The sequence below is a fragment of the Brassica oleracea genome, chromosome C3, assembly GCF_000695525.1.
Source record: "Brassica oleracea var. oleracea cultivar TO1000 chromosome C3, BOL, whole genome shotgun sequence".
NCBI classification, from domain to species: domain Eukaryota; kingdom Viridiplantae; phylum Streptophyta; class Magnoliopsida; order Brassicales; family Brassicaceae; genus Brassica; species Brassica oleracea.
The window spans coordinates 12,976,778-12,995,400 of NC_027750.1; the positions used below are offsets into that span (position 1 = coordinate 12,976,778).

Genomic DNA, 18,623 nt, shown 5'->3' on the forward strand with positions numbered 1-18,623 from the left:
CCCTAAATCAGCAAGAGAAGGGTTCGATTTTACCTTCGTAGCGGGACAGTTCCAATTCGCCTTTCCTTCAAATCATCACCAAAGATTATCAAATCAGAGGGATCGAGTTAAGAACAAACGAAAACACTTGAGCAGAAAACACAAAACTCTAACTACAAACGACCTAAACCCCAAATCGATTGAAAACCTAGTTTTTCGAAAACCTAATTTCAAACGTAAATGACCCCAAATCGATTGAAAACACAAAACCGAACACTAAATTGACAGGAAAACAACATCGAACCTAATCTAAATCCCTAAATCGGCAAGAGAAGGGTTCGATTTTACCTTCGTAGCGGGACGGTTCCAATTCGCCTTTCCTCGAGAGCTTTTTTGTTTTCTCCGCTTCGATCGAAAATGATTTTTTTTTTGGTATACGAAAGACGAAAGCCGACCAACGAATCACCCGCTGCCACGTCTCTAAGGATCAAATCCTTTAAATCCTTATGTAAGGATTAATCCTTAGCTTATTTAGCTCAAATAATATTATTATAATCCCAAAAGCATATGATTATGCGCTAAGGACCATCAACGATCTCGCAGCTGCTCTAACTACTTCACTTGACCAACTTAATGAAAAACTTTTAACAAAATTCCGCAAAAGTCTTCAACTAAAAAAAGTCATCTGATCATAGTCACCTAATCAGTGATATTTTAACCCAACATTTACTATAGTATTGATTTTTTTTTGTGCACCAATTTTTCATTAGAAATTTAAAAGGTCTCAGGCTCAAAGTTCAGGAGGGTCCATAACAAGAGAGTTTCTGAGAGTGGTTTTTGCCACTATAGTATTGATTTAAAATGCACTTTTAAAATCACTAAAATATTCCCACCTACTAAAATTCTCTGGTCCAAGGCGGTGATAGTGGATTAACATGTGTAAGCATTAAACATGATATTAAGGAAATGATTTTACAATTCCACTCATATATCAACTTTTCTGTCATTAACTTTTGTTGACTCTTGATTATTAATGTCTAACTGCATTTCTCTTCGTGCCGCCACGATCAAAGGACGTGAAGAAGATTCATGACCATTTTATTTTGGTTATCAACAAAACTAAGAGCGTAGCCGGCTTTCTATTAATGGAACTAGAGCCACGGAACATTGTCTTCTTTTTTTTTTTTAGCATCGTAACTTTATTGATATCAAATCAATGTAACATATTAAATGGAACATAAATTACAATTAACAGGTTGTTAAAAAGAACTTTTAACAGAGACATCAGTAAGATTCGTAGTATAAACTAATTCAATAGTTTTTCTCTACTTCGTTTTTGGTCTTTTAAGATTTTTTTTTTGGCTCTTAATTTTTCTGAGTAAATACCGTTTTTCTTTAAGAAGATTGTTTTTTTTAAGTTACTAATAACTAGTAGTTTTTTTTTCTTGGGTGTTACAACGACTAATTTAGAAAGGTTCCAAAGGACGCGAAGAAACCTTTTCAAAGAAAATTCATATGTTTTTTTATATTTTCAAATGTCATCTCTTTTTTAAGCCACGAAATAAAATTTATCCGCAAATCTCGCATGGATTCATTTTGTCTTAATCTTCTTTGTCGTATTCTAGATAGAATACCAGCACGACAAGAGTATTTGTCAGATCTTTGTTGTTCTCGTCAGACCCTCAATGCCTAATAGATGATTGATCTATCTTTCCTTCCGACAAGGGCAACACACTTATCATGGGCCATTGGTCACCTACTCACGCTCATCTCTGTAACTGAGGATCTAATTGTAGCACCTCCGATCAATTACGGTTATGGTTAGTGAACTTTTCACGTATGTTCCCTTGGTCTCTATGTTCCACTTCGTATGATGGTCAGTGCATTAATTTTTAGAGATTTGAACAATTTTGCTTACACACTAATATATATTTTTTTTTTTTTTGCTTGGGTTACATGATATCCGACATCATTAATTACAATTTTTTTATTACTCCAGTTTAAACATGTTTAATTTAAAGTTATTTTTAAATATATTTCGGTATGATCTATGTTTTTTAAAAAAAAATTTGTTTCTAAAAAATACATATTTTACATTTTAATGCATATAATAATGAAAAATTGTGAACTTTGAAGACATTAATTGTGTTTACTTAACATTGATTGGTTAAAATTGTAGAAAATAATTAATCACGAAAAATAATACATTTATAATTAAGAGTTTACGTATTTGAAACTTCAAAGCATACATTATTTTGAACGGATGGAGTATATTTCTATAATTTTGTGCTCCACATACATATGAACATGTCTATTGGTAAAATAACAACGGCAAGTCCTCTACGAGTAAAACATTCTGACCAAGATGGAAATGGCCTTGGCTAGTAGTGAATTTACCACACCTTTAGCCATAAACCAAAAGCTATCATGCTACCACACGCATGCAACAAAAATGGAAAGTATTAATGCAAATAAATATGTAGAAAAGAATAGCAATAATATGTTTAGGATTTGCAGTGCATGTATACAAACAATGCATAAACAAATAGTGTTTCCTCTCCTTCCTCCCTCCCGTTCAAACAACACTCTGTAGTAACTTATATACTCTTCTTCACATCAATCTCTTTCTCTCGTTTCTTCTCCCACCACCATTCGCGCGAAAACCTTACTCATTGAGACCCCTTCTATATCTCCCATTCCATTCACACTAAACTGCACCGTTGACCCCACAACACTAGCCTCTGGACCATCATCCACCATTGCTGCTTTCTCGTCTTTCGCTTGGACCTGAAGCATGAACTCTAGGTTCCACAACAAGTCTCCCATTGTTGGCCTCTCAACTCCATCTTGAGCTAGACACTTCTCCGTTAACTCACAGTACTTCTTCACCTCCTCAAGCTTCACCTTCCCATCAAGAAAAGGGTCTACGATCTCTTCCATCTTCCCTTTCTTCACCAACTTCATCGCCCATTCGATCAAATTCACTTTCTCTCTCGGAAGAGATGGATCAATGACCGGTCTCCCGCATAGTACTTCAAGCATCACCACACCGAAAGAGTAAACATCTGACTTCTCAGTCAACTGCTGTCTTGTCAAGTACTCAGGATCAAGATAACCAAAGCTTCCTTTAACCGCGGTACTCACATGAGTCTGGTCCAGATCAGGACCAGTCTTAGACAATCCAAAATCCGCAACTTTGGCCATGAAACTCTCATCTAATAAAATATTAGCCGACTTCACGTCGCGGTGTATGACCGCTCTTGTTGACCCTGTGTGGAGATAGTGAAGCCCTCTAGCTGCACCAACACATATCTCAAGCCTCTGTCTCCAACTCAGTCTTTGATTCTCCGAGTCATACAGATGATCCTTAAGCGTTCCTTTCTCCATATACTCATACACAATGATCATCTCACTGTTCTCATCACAGTACCCAATCAAAGAAACCAAGTGCCTGTGTCTGAACTGAGACAGCATTTCGATCTCTGTCTTGAACTCTGCTAAGCCTTGGCGAGATTTTGGAGCAGCGCGCTTCACGGCTATCTCGGTCTTGTCTCTCAAGACACCTTTGTAGACTTTACCAAACCCACCAACTCCAATCACTAGACTTTCGTTAAAGTCATCAGTTGCTTCTTTGATTAAAGCTAAAGGGTATCGATAACCGATCTTCGAGCTCGAAAAGATCAAGCTCTCACCTGTTTCGTTCTGCTGCTTAATCTCCTCATCTATTTTTCTTCTTCTTCTTCTTCTTCTTCTCCTTATGCAGAAAGAAAGTAAAACCACACCAAACACTAAAGCAACACACAGAGCTGCAGATACTCCAGCTATCAATCCAATACTGGGTTTGGAACTCTTTTTACCCTTCGGCAAAACAGCATCAGAAGCGTCAAGACTCTTCTTCTCATTGCTAAGCTTCATAATCTCAAACCCGTTAATGAAAGAAACAGGGTAAACATTCTGAACTCCACCAATAGAAAGGTTCAAGGACCCTTTATTCACCTTCCTCATCACTGCATCGACGAAAGAAGGAGCTCCAAAGGTGTCATTAGCAACCTCTGCCGACATATCAATGGACTCAACTCTCTCCGAGTTCACATATATGTTAAAGCTTATCTCACGCTCGATTCCAAAAGGGTCCACTATGATGTTACAGAAGTGGAACCGGAGAAAGTAATCGAAACCAGGGTCGACTTTGAACGTCCACGTTAGATTTGCGTTGTTGGTTGGATCAAGATCGGAGTTCAACCTCGTGGCGGTTCCGTAGACGTAAACAGGCGCAATGTCCTCTGTTATGTTGCCACCAGCGCTGAAGTTAACAGCTTTGAGGTTGGTCACAGGGAGACCAAAATGAGCTACTCCCATGTAGGTAGAGTCAGCATCCCATTGCCTCCATAGCTTGTCTTGGCCGCGAGAGACGCTCAAGTTCCCCATGTTTATCCGAGAGACCGTCTCCATGGCGTGAGCGCTGAGTTTGCGACTCTTCGTCGTCGTACTAATGAGTCCTGCTTCTTCGGGGAGGAGATTCTCTGGAAGTCTGAAGACTTCCAAGGCGTTGACGAAGGCGAAGGAGCCTGTTTCGGGACGGAAGTGGAGAGAGAGAGTGGTGGCGGAGATTTTTAAAGTGTATTCTTTCACAACAGAGGTCGTTGAAGGTTTGTTGTGTCGGAACAGAGTGAAGTTCTGAGACGAAACGGAGAATCTAGCTGAGGTTAGATCTCGGGGGGAAGATGAGGCGAAGGGTTGGAAGTAGAGACGAATCAAGAACCATCCGTGTTGGTTGATTGTGAATCGGTAAGTTGATTCGTTGGAGAAGACTCTCGCCGTCTGAAACAGAGTCGACTCTGTTCCTGGAGGAAGGGAGTTGGATTCGGTGGTTGTGACGGAGACTCCTCCCGTGGAAAGGTTGATTTCCCGACCGAGGTTGCTGTCGGATACGAAGGTTCGGTTGTTGACTGTTGCATTCTCCGGCGATCCACAGTTGATGAAGAAAGTATCGGAAGAAGCAGAGGAGACCCGTGAAAAACAGAGGACAGTTAGAACTAATAAAGTTGAGAACTTTAGGCTTATCATAGCCAACGATGAACAGAGGAGGCCACAAATGAATCTTGGAAGAGAGTTTAAGAACAGATAATCACGAATTCTTTAGGACACATAGATTATGTCGGAGAGGATAATAGTAAAGGTTGGAAGAAAGTGAAATGTGTTTGCAAAGAAAGTTTACATGAACACAAACGATTTAACACTTGTTGGAGAGAAGAAAAAGTCTGGAAAGTTGTTATTTTAGAGTCTTGAAAAGTGGTTTATAAGTTCAAGAAGACGAGAAAAAGAGAGAAACACAAGTTGATTAACAAATATGTTGACAAAAGCTGTAATAACAAATGTAAAATCAATTTTCTCAAAAAAAAAAAAGAAAACAAATGTAAAATCAACAACAAGGGGGGCACGAGAAAGTTTTTGTATTTTTATGTATATTTCGTTTTCAACGTTTGGGTTTTGACAAGCTCATCAAGCTGGAAATTCAATAAGATGTTAAAAAAATAAGAAAGCCAAAAGGAGGAGGAGGAAGAAGATGAGATTGGAGAGGCATAATAAATGATAAATCAAAGATAATTATTTCCCACCGGCTTCAAACGTGCTGTTAGGTTTGAGTTGTTCAAGAAAACGACAGTATAATTGTCTTTTTTGATAGTATTTGAATCAGTCAGTATTTATTCATGTATGTATCAGAGAAAATATTGAAATTTTTTGAAATATGAAAAATTGTTAGCTCTACAACCAATGAATATAAATACTTCATCTGTTTCAAAATAACACTTAAAATATTTGAAAACATATTAACAAAATTATTAAAATTTTCTACTTTACCTATAATTAGTCTATCATTTTATGTGATTTTTAGTTAATGAGCTAAGAAGAGAGATAAAAGTTATAAATTTTATTTAATAAATATATTAAAAATGTAAAAACAATTATAGTAGAAAAAAATTAAAATAATATAAATCAAAGTAAATATTTTATATATTTTTTTGTTAGTTTAATGGTCTAACTGGTGACCATTACAAGAACATTATGAATGAATAGAAAAAAAGTGCATATGAATAATATTAGAAGAAAGAAAAGAAAAATAATTTTTTTTATCAATTTTAGTGAAGAACAAATTTGTTCTATATTTCTGTAAAATAAAATGAATGAGAAAGAATGCAAAAGAAAACCAATTCCTCGTAAATGGTAAAAAAAATTAGAAATCGCAAATAATGCATTATTCTCTTTCATTCATTGGTCACCAGTTACACCCTAACAGTTTTACTAGTATTATATTGAAAATTGTTTTTTTACTCTAAATCACATTATATGTAATTCCATTCCAAACTTTAAATTTGTTAGTGTAAAACATTAATAAACCATTAAATTAAAAGACTTCCACAAAATGAGATTGGTTCTAAGAATGAAATGAAACTAAAGTGTCATATAAATAGAAACATTCCAAATTACATTGTTTCTAAGAATGAAATGACGACAACGTCTTATTATGTAAACAATCTTTTTTTCGTAAAAACATAACATCATGATGGAGTTCTGAAAAATATAACCAAAGCAGTTTAATTTTTTTTGGACATGTTTAATTTTTTTTTGGTCAAGCAATAATATTACAAATAGAAAGGACATGTTTAATTAATTACATAATTTATTTTGATCATTATCTAGCTGTTTTTTGTTAATACATGTATGTATATTGCTTTTATTATACATGATAATATATATAATAGTAGCCGATCCACGCCTCCACAAACAAAAGTTCATTTGAGCATCAATTAATAGTATTGTTTAATGTCGTTGATATATATGTTTTTTTCTTGGATAAACGTTGATATATATGTTTTCTATGCATCATATCGTATATTTATAATTAAGAGAATATTTTGACTATGTCTTGAGGTGTTTCGTGTATAAACATTCTACGTTTAAATTTTTATTACCAACTATAGGAGACTATCGTCTATCAAGTTTTAGGATTGCATAAACTCGTGATTAATTTGTTCCTTCTTCCGACTAGTGTCATTATTTATTCATCAAATCAGAAAATATGACATGGTTGGTTTGTGATCTAAGGAATTTCTGTTGAGAAATTTACTCAAAAATAATAATATACACCAATTGTTAAAAGCGAATTCTATAAAAAAAAACAAGCAGAGACATTGGGATCAGGTTCTTCTATGCATTAATAGCATTTGGGATGAGTGAAGACCTTGTGCTTCTGCAGTTCTGCTTGATAGGCAAGTGAACATAGACCTCGTGAAACTTCCTGCTTACAAACATCTCTCTTGTCTCGATCAATGGCCTAACAAAACAAACATAGATTGTAACTATCACATTGTCAAGAACTTGTACAAAGAAACCCAAAATCAGAATCAGTACGAGCCTATATCCAAGCTGCTCACTCCTTTAAGAACAGCCCATGTCAGGTTTTCCGCAACATAAAACAACCAAAGTTAGTAACTCAGACGATGAAAAAGGTTTGGTGAGTGAGATGCACAAGCTTTTATACTGACAAAGACAATTCCAGTTAGGATTCGAGTGAACAAAAACAGCTGAGGGTAGGTTGCATCTCAAGAGTTCGTAAATTTTGGACAGAGGTGCAATAAGCTTCGCCTGTTATTGCAGCAAACTTGATGGTATAATTTGCTGAGATAGTCTTAGAGCTCCAAGTAAGGCATTTGCGCTCAGGCTCAGCAAAGGAGAACAAAGTTCACTATGCTTTGTGGGTTCTCTTCTCTTGCATTGTCCACAATGGCTCGGACACATACGAACAACAACGCCTATGAGAATTCCTGAGAGACATATCGTACCAAAGAATTGTACCAAATGCGTTCCTGAAGAAATTGTGATATGAAACAAAAAAGAGTAAAGAGTCAAGCACATGATTAAAAAAAAGAAACCACAACAGATTCAGAGACTGATACGGATTTGGATCCTCAAACCCAGAATCTGTTTTTCCAGAATTCGCCTGTGCCTTTTCACATTCAAGGTATAATGCAAGACTAAGCTTGAAAGAATGAGTGCAACCTGCTAGATACATTTTTTTTTTTGATCAAACAACCTGCTAGCTAGATACATAACATCACAATTCAACGGGAAGGAATAAACTTCATGCTTTTACTCATTGAGAAAATGATTGGGAGTACAATCTATTGCAAAGACTACCTACTGTAACAGGGAAATAATGAAAATTGGGTCCCTTTTTCAAAAACCCTAAGGTATAATATACATGAGCAATCATATAAGATGATAGCAGCTGGAGCTTGTTGCTTGTTTCACAGACTATCCTTTAAGCTGATTTTGATGTTCTGCACTTTGATGGACACCTGTAACTTTTGATCTTCCATTTCTTTCAAGACCGAAAGTAGGTTAGTCCTGTAGGCTTCACATCTCCTGTTTGCTAATTCCAGCTCGTTTCTGAGCTCAATAATCTTCTTGTCCATTTCATCCTGCAAAAAACAGAACCAATATGGTCATCCATTACAAAACACTGACTGTCCGGGACAAAACCAGAACAAAAGATGCGTTACCTCCGGCTCATCTTGCTGAGAGTCCTCATTGCGGAGTACCTGTTCTCCACCACTTGCAGAGCTCCCTTTAACATGCCCGTTAGCCATAGTTCTCCTAACTTCATTTTTCATTTCCAAGGACACAGTCTTGGCAGCTTCTTGCAGAGCAACTAGAGCGACGTCACAAGTATACAGAGATTTCCCCGCTTCTTGCACAAAACTAAAAGCTTTGTGGCGTAAGGTGTTGTACCGGACAGTATGAGACTCCAAGTAATTATCATACGCATGCAAACCATAGTCATCGAATATAACACTGCTCTTGGCATTTCTAGTCCATCTCTTTAGGATATAGTAAGGCGGAAGCGTAAGGAGATTGGTGACACGGAAGACCGCCAATATATGTCTACACACGATCCCAGAGAACTCAAACATCTGGCAACTGCAGTTCGCTCTCATCTCCAAGATGTTGAACTTAACGCAAAGAGCCTTGTTCGTCTCTCCGTACTTCGCAACCTGGTAGGTACCGAGATCCCCATCGTCATCAGCTTTGGACGCCATGAAAGTCAAAGTCCCCACAAGCTCCTCCTGGAATCTCGTAAACAGTTTCCTCGTGTAAAGCTCAGACGCCTGCTTCTCCATGGGAGATGGAGTCTTCAGAACGGGAGGCGAGTTCATCGTATCGTAATCCGCTTTAACTTCTTTCTCGAGACGGCTCTCCAAAGCTTTCTCGTACAGCTTAAAGAACTGGCTCAGATTGGTCGAAGCGTTGATGTAACCATCAAAATACGAGTTGATACTGTCACTCCGCTGAGTCGAGGACATCTCCGCGAAAAAGGTATCACGGAGATAAACAGGAACCCACTGGCGTCGATCAGAGTACAACGCTCGTAGCCAGTCATGATCCCTCAGCTCATACTTGTCGAGAAGCGAAAACCAGCACGACTCAAAATCCTCAACAGAGTCGGTCAGATTGACAGTCTTGTGTAAATCAGACTCAAAAGAAGGATGCCTGAGGAACACATGAGACAACTTCTCCTGACATTTCTTGAAAATATGCCACTTGCAGAACCTGTGGCGAGCCTCGGGAAAAACCTGCATCACAGCAGCACGTATAACCGCGTCGTGATCGGTAGTGATCGAGACAGGAGAGTGTCCGGACATCGCCGCAAGCCAAGTCTTGAAAAGCCACACGAAGGAAGCCTCATTCTCATTAACGATAAACGCGCATCCGAAAAGAATCGGCTGCCCATGGTGGTTCACACCAGTGAAAGGAGCAAAGGGCAAACGATACCTATTAGACCTGTAAGTCGTATCAAACGTAACGGTATCACCAAAGTAAGTGAAGTCCGTTATAGCCTTGGGATCAGCCCAAAACACGTTACCAACATCCTCGCTGCTTCCCTGGAGGGAGTAAAAGAAGGTTGGATTGTGAGCATTCATCTGCCTCAAGTAATCAAGAAGAAGCTGAATCTCTCCCTGTATACTCTTGTGCCGATTGTTCCTCATGTAATTCCTACAGTCAACTTCCGTGAATCCCACTTTGCTAATCCCACCGTACTCTTTAATAAGCGCGGACATTATCCTCCTGGGGCCCATCCCAGCGGCCTGCAACGTGTCAATCAAAGCCTTGGCGGGGCCCGAGATCTGCCTGTGGGACCTCAAGCAGTGGACCTGATCGGGAGGAACCAGCTCGTGATTGTGCTCTTTAACGAACCCAGAAACGGCCCATTTACCGGAGGAGTCGTGCATCTTAACGGATAAGGAGGCTTTGCAGCCTACTCTGGTGATGGTCCTGGGACGTTTGATCTCTCTGTCCTTGGTGCGTTTCTCGTTCATGTTCCTGAAGCCTTCTTTGGCGCAGACGAATTGTCTCTGGATGATGGCGCCGTCGCGGCGGGAGCGGCGGGAGGAGCTGACGCGTGTGCTGAACCCGATGCGGCGGGCGTAGGAGTTGTAGAAGGCTTTGGCGGATTCCTCGGACTCGAACTCGAGGCCCTCGTATGGCTCCAGGTCGCCGTCGGGGAAGTAGGTGGTGTCGTCGAGCATGTCGTTGGGCTCGATGTCGATGCCGTCGTCGTCTACGTCGAAGTCGAGCACTTCTTCGTTGTCCATATCTTGGCAACGAGGTTGTACGTCAGAGGCCAGAAGAAGAAACGAGCTCGGATCCGATAACCCTAAATCGAAATCGACGACATTGAATACAAATGATGGCAAATTGACAACCCTAAATCGAGTGGGAATAATAAAAACTAGTGCAAATAAAAGGGCTTTTACCAAAATCATAAAATCGGGTTTTTGTCGGAACGCAAAGATCGAATCTTTATATATTAAAACAAAAATTCACACCTTTATCATGTCTCATTTTTTAAATAAATGGATCTAATAGACCAATTCTTTAAAAGTCATGTTACTTTTAATCTATAATTTTATCATTTAAATTTTAGTCATAACAGAAATTTTTATTAGACTATCAATAATTAGATTTAAATAGAATTATAGATAGTATAAATTAAATAGATATAATTTAATGTTATAATAGTATACCTCTATATGTTAATAATTTAAATATTTTCGATGTTAACTTTTAAAATTATAAAGATTTTTTTATAAATAACAAAAATCATATTATCTAACAATGATTAATCTTTACTACCTTAAACCAATGAAAACAAATTTTAAACTATATAGTTTATTTTAAAAATTAAACAAAAACTAAATGTTTAATTATTTACTCGATAATATAAATCTATGAAGCGAAAAGTTTAAAATTTTAAAATATTTCTAAATTTGTGAAATGTTACTATATTTTTGAATATGACAATAAAACAATAATGTACTAATATTTATATATATAGTTACAATTTTAATAATGAAATAATAATCCGAAAAGATATATATTGAAAAAAATACAAATACATGTGAAAGTTTGAAATAATCTATTCAATGAAAAAAATATACCGTAAACTTATTATGTTTTAAAAATTGATAGACACATATATATTATAATATATACCAATTTAGAATTGAAAACAAAATGTTTATATAAAAAATAAATGAAAATAAAAACAAGCGCGGTTGCGCGGATCAAGATTTAGTTTTCCCTTAAAAATTGCATTTTCTCCATCAAAACCATAAAATCGTGTTTTTCGGCTAAAACTGCAAAATCGCAATTTTCCGTTAAAATTATATTTTTCGAATCACGTTTTCCTGAAACCAAAAGTCATATTTTTCATCAAAATCACAAAAATCTCAAAATCAAATTTTCTCGTCAAAAATTCAAATTGCAAAATAATAAAGTTTAAGTCTATAATATATACAAAATTTAGTATATTTTCATCTCTTATAATAAAAAAATAGATTATTTATATTAAATAGGTGTCTGGACCCTGTAAGCAACCCAACAAATCATGGTCTTTTTGGCTATGGTCTTATTTGGATATGGTCCATGTGGACACGCCCAAATGGGCGAAACCATGACACTGATCACTCGTCAGTCGTCACTTTGAAAGCCACCCACTCATAAATGTGTTACCGTTTGCATTGAGGTAGACATGAAGTTAATCAGTGGAAGTTTTTCAATGTAATGTCAAAAAAAAAAAATACTATTCCAATAAATTTTGGTATGCCATGATTAGTCATAATACAGTTTACTTACAGTTTTTGTATGGCATGATAAGTCAGATATTCGTATGAGATATTAGGTTTCACAACTCCACAGCGAATCCACACTAGAACAATTAGAAGTTTTAAAAATACTAAAAAGAAAATTTAAGTTTTGGCAGATGTTCCAAAAAAAAATCGATATAAACACAGCACTTAGACGACAAATTAGATCGGTTTTTTTAAAAAAATCGATCAACACAACACTTAGTCATCCACCTAGACATTAATCCCTATAAGATGTGTTTAAAATATTGGTTAGACCACAAACTGATCCAATGGGCATGCATATATTTGGACATTTGGGTAGAACCGGTTTAAAATATGATCATTCACTCACAGCTAGATCAGAAAACAATAATGCGTTTGTGAATCAAAATCTATCATTCAGATGAGTCTTTAACATGGAACATAAAACAAAAAGCCAACTCACTCAAGAGCTAAAATTCAAAACACAAAGATTGATGATGTGATTAATAAGAACAAGGTTACACCTTAATAGCATACTTTCTAATTGGAAAGTACATTTCTTTCTTCTTCTCCCTTTCTGTCTTCAGCGATGCCTGTCCAAAAGCAAGCAACAATTCATTCAGTATCAACACACCATATATAAATTACTCAAAATCAGTTTTTGCTTCTACTAAACACAATACAGTAGACAGAGATTGCGAGATATGAATAAAACATGAGTTTACCTGATGCTTGGTGAGTCTCCTCCTGATAGCTCTAGTCTTCTTGGGACGAAGATCAAGAGGCAAAAACTTCTTGGTCTTATACGCCTCTCTCAGAGCAAGCTTCTGCTTCTGTGAGATCACTGTCAACACCTGAGCGATTGATTTCCTCACCACCTTGCTGAAAAAAATAAAATAAAAATAAACAGAACCCATTATGCTTCCTTAATCACTATCGCTAGCTAAAAAAATAAAAAACAAACCGAACCCATTTGAGATATATGCTTGCTTAATCACTACCACTTGCTAAACCATAAACAAGGCTATAGAGTAGAGATTGCGTGTTCTTCACGTTAGTCATAAAATGTGAAACATCCTTAGCTAGTCAGTAAAAAATGTGATAAAAATGCAATATTTTTGAAGATGTGAAAAGACATACATCTTAGAGAGCTTGTTGGGAGCACCTCCAGTGACCTTGGCGACGCGGAGAAGAGCTAGCTCGGCCTTGAAATCTTTCAACTGAGTGGAAAGATCCGTTTTTGATTTCTCTCTCAGCTCATGAACCTTGATCCTTGCTGTTCATGTTCCGTTTCACGACACAAGTCAAGACCCAAACGTAAACAAAAAGAAAAAAGTTTAACAGTCGAGGAATGTAAGAAACTTAGACTAGCTTACCCATGGCGTCTTCGACTTCTCTGGCTTCCCCTGACTCTGTTTGAGTGTTGTGTTATGGGGACGATGACGGCTAAGACTTTTCGATCGGAACTTAGGTTATATTTACTTGGGCTTTGACTGAGGCCATTGTTAGTGGGCCTATTTTGATATTATATGGCCCAGTGTGTAATAGTTTCACAATGTGAGTCGTGTCCTATACGTAATTGTTTTTTTTTTTCTTCTAAGAATATTAATGGTTTTGTTATTTCTTACAAGTCAAAGGCTATTTAAATTACCACTAATACAGTATTTCTTTCTTCACGCTGTTTTTTTTCTTACAACAGAAATTTTGAAATTTTAATTCATAATATTTAATAATGTTTACGAAAATGTTGATGGTAAAATGTTTAAAATGTAAATCACTTCTTTAAAACTGAATTGAACTCGCAATTTCTTTTTCTTTTTCTTTGAACTCGCAATTTCGAATACCTTCCGAACTCCTAAACCCACCAACTATGATGTCCTTCACATTGTTATGTCGGTTAACTCGCTAAATAACAACTGTTCGGTTCTATTACCTTTTTTTGTTAAAGACAATCGGTTCTGTTACTACATCTATAACATATAGACATTGTTTATGTCATATGTGGTATGTCAGTTCAAATTAACAAGAAACATGATTATACCATTTGTAGACGAATCAATATCTTAATATAGAAGGTTTTTGTGCATGTTACTTACTTATATTCTATATTTCATAAAATGATTGGAGGGAGTACAAGGCAAAAAAATATAGGGAAGAATTATTCATACAAAGGAAAAGATGTTACATGTAGGATATACCACTTGCATAGAATACACGGTTGGCATGAAAAATCTATTTAGAATGTCCTTTTCTTCTTCGTTTTTGACATCTAGAATTAGACTGAATGAAAGAGTTCACTTACAAAGAAGTTTTAGTTGAAGACGTTATGATTAATAATGTGACAGAGAAATGTAATTATGAGTAGAGTGATGTCAATTATCTCTAACAAATACAACCGCTCTAAAGTGGCTTTCCTTGTTTCCGAGAGTTGCTCGAGTCCTTTGGCTCTTTCCTTCGTTTGTTACATGTTTCTTGGGCCACATTGTTAGGATTTGAAGAAATAAAAGTACACGCCGTTTATAATAGTTCACCTTTAACGTAAGAGCTAAATCAACTTTTCTAACCACATAACTTTTTTTCTTTTTTTGACTAAACCACGTAAATTTTATTGTGATCAATTTCAGACTTCTTATAAGATTTCGACTTGTCTCAATCTCCCTAGCTCTCCACGACTAATCAAGAACAACGATTACATGTATGACAAAAAAATCTGAAGAAAAGTAAACTTACTAAAATATCAAAAATACTTTCAAATTTCAATATACACTTTTCAAAAATTAATGAAGTCATATGATATTACGTGTATACGCACACCAATTAACCTAATGTGCACACTACCACATCGAATGATACGTCGATGTAGCACTTTAGGATCGAATCCACAGAGACCAACGATTACACTTTATTTCTATAGGATCAATATCAAGCTAAGACAATGTCGGGGTTTTAAGATTTGTGAATCGTGACAAGCAAGTAACAAGATTAATTAAAGATTTCAGATGATTAAAATGCTAGCCTAGGGTGGTTTGATCGGGTGTTAAGCAAGTGTGAGCCAAACAATTATTCAAATTCAATTAAGAGCAAGTCTAGAACTCGGATCACTCAAGTAAAACAGTCCACTGTCGTGGTACTGCTCCATATGCTGATCGATCTTGATACCTAAACTCTCGTTTGAAACAAGACGCGACAACAAGCAATAGAGATCAAGTCCGATATGTTCACAAAACATCCTAATATCTCCTTTCGCTGATTAGGGATGCAATGCTCATTCATAACAGATCTAGCAACCTATTACACGGTTAATGAACATGTTAAACCTAGGATCTAACATTAAGCGGCCAGTTTAATGCAAGCAATAAGAACAATAATGAATGAAGACAATCGATTTATAACTTATTCATGTTTAGCTGACGGATCTAACACCCTAGACTAAGCAAGTGGACTACTCAGCCATGAACAGAGAAATCACAGAGACAATAGATGAAGAAAACATGCAGAATCAATAAATAAATAAGATAGGGTTTAGGAATCTTCTCAAGATGAGAGAGATGAATTCAGCCTTCTCCCTTTTAAGGTAGCAAATCTTCAAGTACAAAAGTCTCCAATGGTTTCTTGTGTAAAAACTAGCGTAGAAAAATATAGAAAAACAGAAAAAGAAGTTATATCAAAGCCACAGACGGCTGGGAGAGAAAAATATGGAGATTATGGCAAATCCCGAAATAAGTTGTAGTTTCCTTAAAAATCTCTGCCGCTGGAACAGGCACTCGGGGTGTTCTGCGCGATCGGGAACAGCCATCATGACTGTTTTGCGTGAAAGTCACCAAAAGGTACTCTTTTCTACCTCTTTTATTCCAGCTGGTCCATCTCTCATCCAATGCAACTCCAGACCTATCTTGACTCGAAAAGGATTAAAAGGACTCGATAAAGACCAAAAACACTTTAGAAAACATTGTTAGAATGTATCAAAAACACAACATATCATCATTCCCGGACAATTCCGTAAAACCTCATAAAGAAATATTTGTTCTAAGGTCACTTTCCACTACTAATCTAAGTTACCTCAAAAATATGGGAAAAGTGCCAATTTCGACCCCAACAATTTCAGTCGTGCCAAATACGACCCGAACAATTGATCAGTGCCAAATACGACCTCAACTCAATTATAATTCAAAAAAACTACCCAAACTTCTTTAAACGTGCCTAAATCTACATTAACTCTAACAGAAGTTAGTCAACCGTTAACAAGATAAAACGACGTCGTTTTGATATACGAGGAAAAATGTCAATTTCGACCCCAACACTCTCAGTCGTGCCAAATAGGATCCGAACAAATGGTCAATGCCAAAAACGACCTCAATTTAATTATAATTTAAGAAAAACTACCTGAACTTCTTAAAACGTGCATAAATCTACATTGACTCTAACATAAGTTAGTCGACCGTTAACAAAATAAGACGACGTCGTTTTGATATATATATATATATATATATATATATATTTAAAATATGTTCATTCCGGAACTCAAACTGTGTTGTGATACCCTTTTAAAGGGGCATACTAACAACTAGATAAAAGTAATTTTTTGAAATATTATTACAAATTTGAAATGATATAAACTACTATAATTCTTCATCTTATCCAATTTAAAAATTTAATGACAATTTTTTCTGATTTATATAAATACATTAACATGTTTTTTATTTATCATATCTTTAATAAACTTATATCTTACTAAAATATAAATGATAAAATATTTATTATTTTACGATCTTAAATATACTTAAAACTTTGAATTTATTTTTAAAATTTATTTATATAAATTATTTTTGATTTTTAAACTTAAGTGAATTTTTTTTTATTTTTCAAAGTTAATATTATATATTTTGATATTTTGTTCAAAAATGTTAAGAGTCCTTTTACCTTTGTTTCACTAAGATATGTTATACAAAATATTAGACATATTGTACAATAACTAAAATATATAAAGCAATCACCAAAGTTTTAAATTGGATAAGATGAAGAATAATAGTAGTCTATATAATGGAGAATTTTAATTTGTAATAATATTTTAAAAAATTACTTTAGTCTAGTTATTAGTGTGCCTTTTTAAAAGGATATCCCGGCACGGTTTTGAGTCCCGAAATGAACATATTTTTAAAAAATATATATATCAAAACGACGTCGTCTTATCTTGTTAACGGTTGACTAACTTTTGTTAGAGTCAATATAGATTCAGACACATTTTAAAAAGTTTGGGTAATTTTTCTTAAATTATAATTGAGTTGAAGTCGTTTTTGGCACTTACCATTTGTTCAGGCCCTATTTGGTACGACTGAGAGTGTTGGGGTCGAAATTAGCACTTTTCTTCGTATATCAAAACGACGTCGTTTTATTTCGTTAACGGTTGACTAACTTCTGTTAGAGTCAATGTAAATTTAGGCACGTTTTAAGAAGTTCGGGTAGTTTTTTTGAATTATAATTGAGTTGAAGTCGTATTTGGCACTGGTCAATTGTTCGGGTCGTATTTGGCACGACTGAAATTGTTGGGGTCGAAATTAGCATTTTCCCTCAAAAATATATACAAATAATTTCAGTTGTGTAACTCAACATGCAGTATGTTAATCAGAATAATATATGGTTTAGAATTTACTTGAACTGAAACATTGTTTTATAAAATGTGTATTATATAGTTAACACATGTTCTACTAAAAAGTAGGCATATTTAACGGTTTGAGAATCCCTAAATGGAAAACTTGCCACAGTTTTGGGATATTTTATTTTATTCCACACTTTTAGCTTTACTCAAACGATTCATTCATCAAAGGCTGGCTGCATATTTTGTTTATTGTCGATGATATGACATGTTGATATGCTGATCAATCAAAAAAATGTGTATTTATTGGTGTCACTTTGAAACATTGAATCATAAATAGTTTTAGAAACTTTTTTTTTTTGAAAAAGTAGTTTTATAAACTTCTATCATCGTATTGAGGTGTTAAATGTCTTTATTATTCTAAATTAATAAAGAAAGATGTTAAAACTATTAACTGGAGCAGAACTTTTATGCCTAAGTTTTTTTATTCCTAGGTTTAATTAGTCAATATTAAAAAAAAATATTAGTTAATATTTTTATATGTAAAATAGTAGAAAAGGTAGATTTGACATTTTGTAAGTTTTGTATGCTTTAGGTTCCGTAAGCTCATGCGCTACTGTAGATCTCACATTTGATGGTTGACTTTGTTATAATCGTCCGTTTAGTATTTTATAATACAGAAATAACAAGTATATAACATTATTCATCTCACTTTCCAGCTTGATGTTCGATGAGATCAGAGGACTTCTCTACGACATTAGTTGCTTAAGCGTCTCCTATGTCCCTATCTTAATATATTGTATTTGCTTTTTTGTAATAGCTTGTTATCTGGCCATGGTAACTTTATTGTTATGTTGTATGAGCACTTTTTCTATTTA

At 35.5% G+C, this 18,623-nt stretch overlaps 4 protein-coding genes across 4 annotated transcripts in view; all 4 read right to left on the reverse strand.

Annotated features, from left to right (window-relative positions):
* LOC106333214 (B3 domain-containing protein REM9-like) overlaps nucleotides 1–39 on the reverse strand; it is a 1,056-nt gene extending 1,017 nt beyond the window's left edge. Inside the window, exon 1 of the mRNA XM_013771684.1 lies at nucleotides 34–39. The gene's annotated coding sequence lies outside the window, so the exon portion shown is untranslated. The remainder of the gene's footprint in view (nucleotides 1–33) is intronic.
* Nucleotides 40–2,430: 2,391 nt separating this feature from the next.
* On the reverse strand, nucleotides 2,431–5,529 carry LOC106335202 (probable receptor-like protein kinase At2g39360). Its single transcript, XM_013773651.1, has one exon. It carries the CDS (start codon nucleotides 5,044–5,046, stop codon nucleotides 2,596–2,598), a length of 2,451 nt encoding a protein of 816 aa, XP_013629105.1. The 5' UTR covers nucleotides 5,047–5,529; the 3' UTR covers nucleotides 2,431–2,595.
* A 2,335-nt stretch (nucleotides 5,530–7,864) lies between these two features.
* On the reverse strand, nucleotides 7,865–10,803 carry LOC106335938 (protein FAR1-RELATED SEQUENCE 5). The gene is made up of 2 exons (XM_013774624.1): nucleotides 8,544–10,803; nucleotides 7,865–8,462 (listed from the first exon to the last, which is right to left on the reverse strand). Exons 1-2 carry the CDS (start codon nucleotides 10,632–10,634, stop codon nucleotides 8,289–8,291), a joined length of 2,265 nt encoding a protein of 754 aa, XP_013630078.1. The 5' UTR covers nucleotides 10,635–10,803; the 3' UTR covers nucleotides 7,865–8,288.
* Nucleotides 10,804–12,540: 1,737 nt separating this feature from the next.
* Nucleotides 12,541–13,598, reverse strand: LOC106332607 (60S ribosomal protein L35-2). The gene is made up of 4 exons (XM_013771088.1): nucleotides 13,529–13,598; nucleotides 13,293–13,428; nucleotides 12,878–13,034; nucleotides 12,541–12,745 (listed from the first exon to the last, which is right to left on the reverse strand). The coding sequence occupies exons 1-4, from the start codon at nucleotides 13,530–13,532 to the stop codon at nucleotides 12,671–12,673; spliced, it is 372 nt and encodes a 123-aa protein (XP_013626542.1). The 5' UTR covers nucleotides 13,533–13,598; the 3' UTR covers nucleotides 12,541–12,670.
* Nucleotides 13,599–18,623: the final 5,025 nt, after the last annotated feature.

What these genes read in the sequence shown, in the direction of transcription:
- LOC106335202 (XM_013773651.1), bottom strand. Translation starts at nt 5,046, where the DNA reads ATGATAAGCCTAAAGTTCTCAACTTTATTAGTTCTAACTGTCCTCTGT.
- LOC106335938 (XM_013774624.1), bottom strand. Translation starts at nt 10,634, where the DNA reads ATGGACAACGAAGAAGTGCTCGACTTCGACGTAGACGACGACGGCATC. An exon ending in CTCAGCAAGATGAGCCGGAG is followed by an intron (nt 8,463 to 8,543) that starts GTAACGCATCTT and finishes TGTTTTTTGCAG; the next exon opens with GATGAAATGGACAAGAAGAT.
- LOC106332607 (XM_013771088.1), bottom strand. An exon ending in CCCAACAAGCTCTCTAAGAT is followed by an intron (nt 13,035 to 13,292) that starts GTATGTCTTTTC and finishes TATTTTTTTCAG; the next exon opens with CAAGGTGGTGAGGAAATCAA. An exon ending in GGAGACTCACCAAGCATCAG is followed by an intron (nt 12,746 to 12,877) that starts GTAAACTCATGT and finishes GCTTTTGGACAG; the next exon opens with GCATCGCTGAAGACAGAAAG.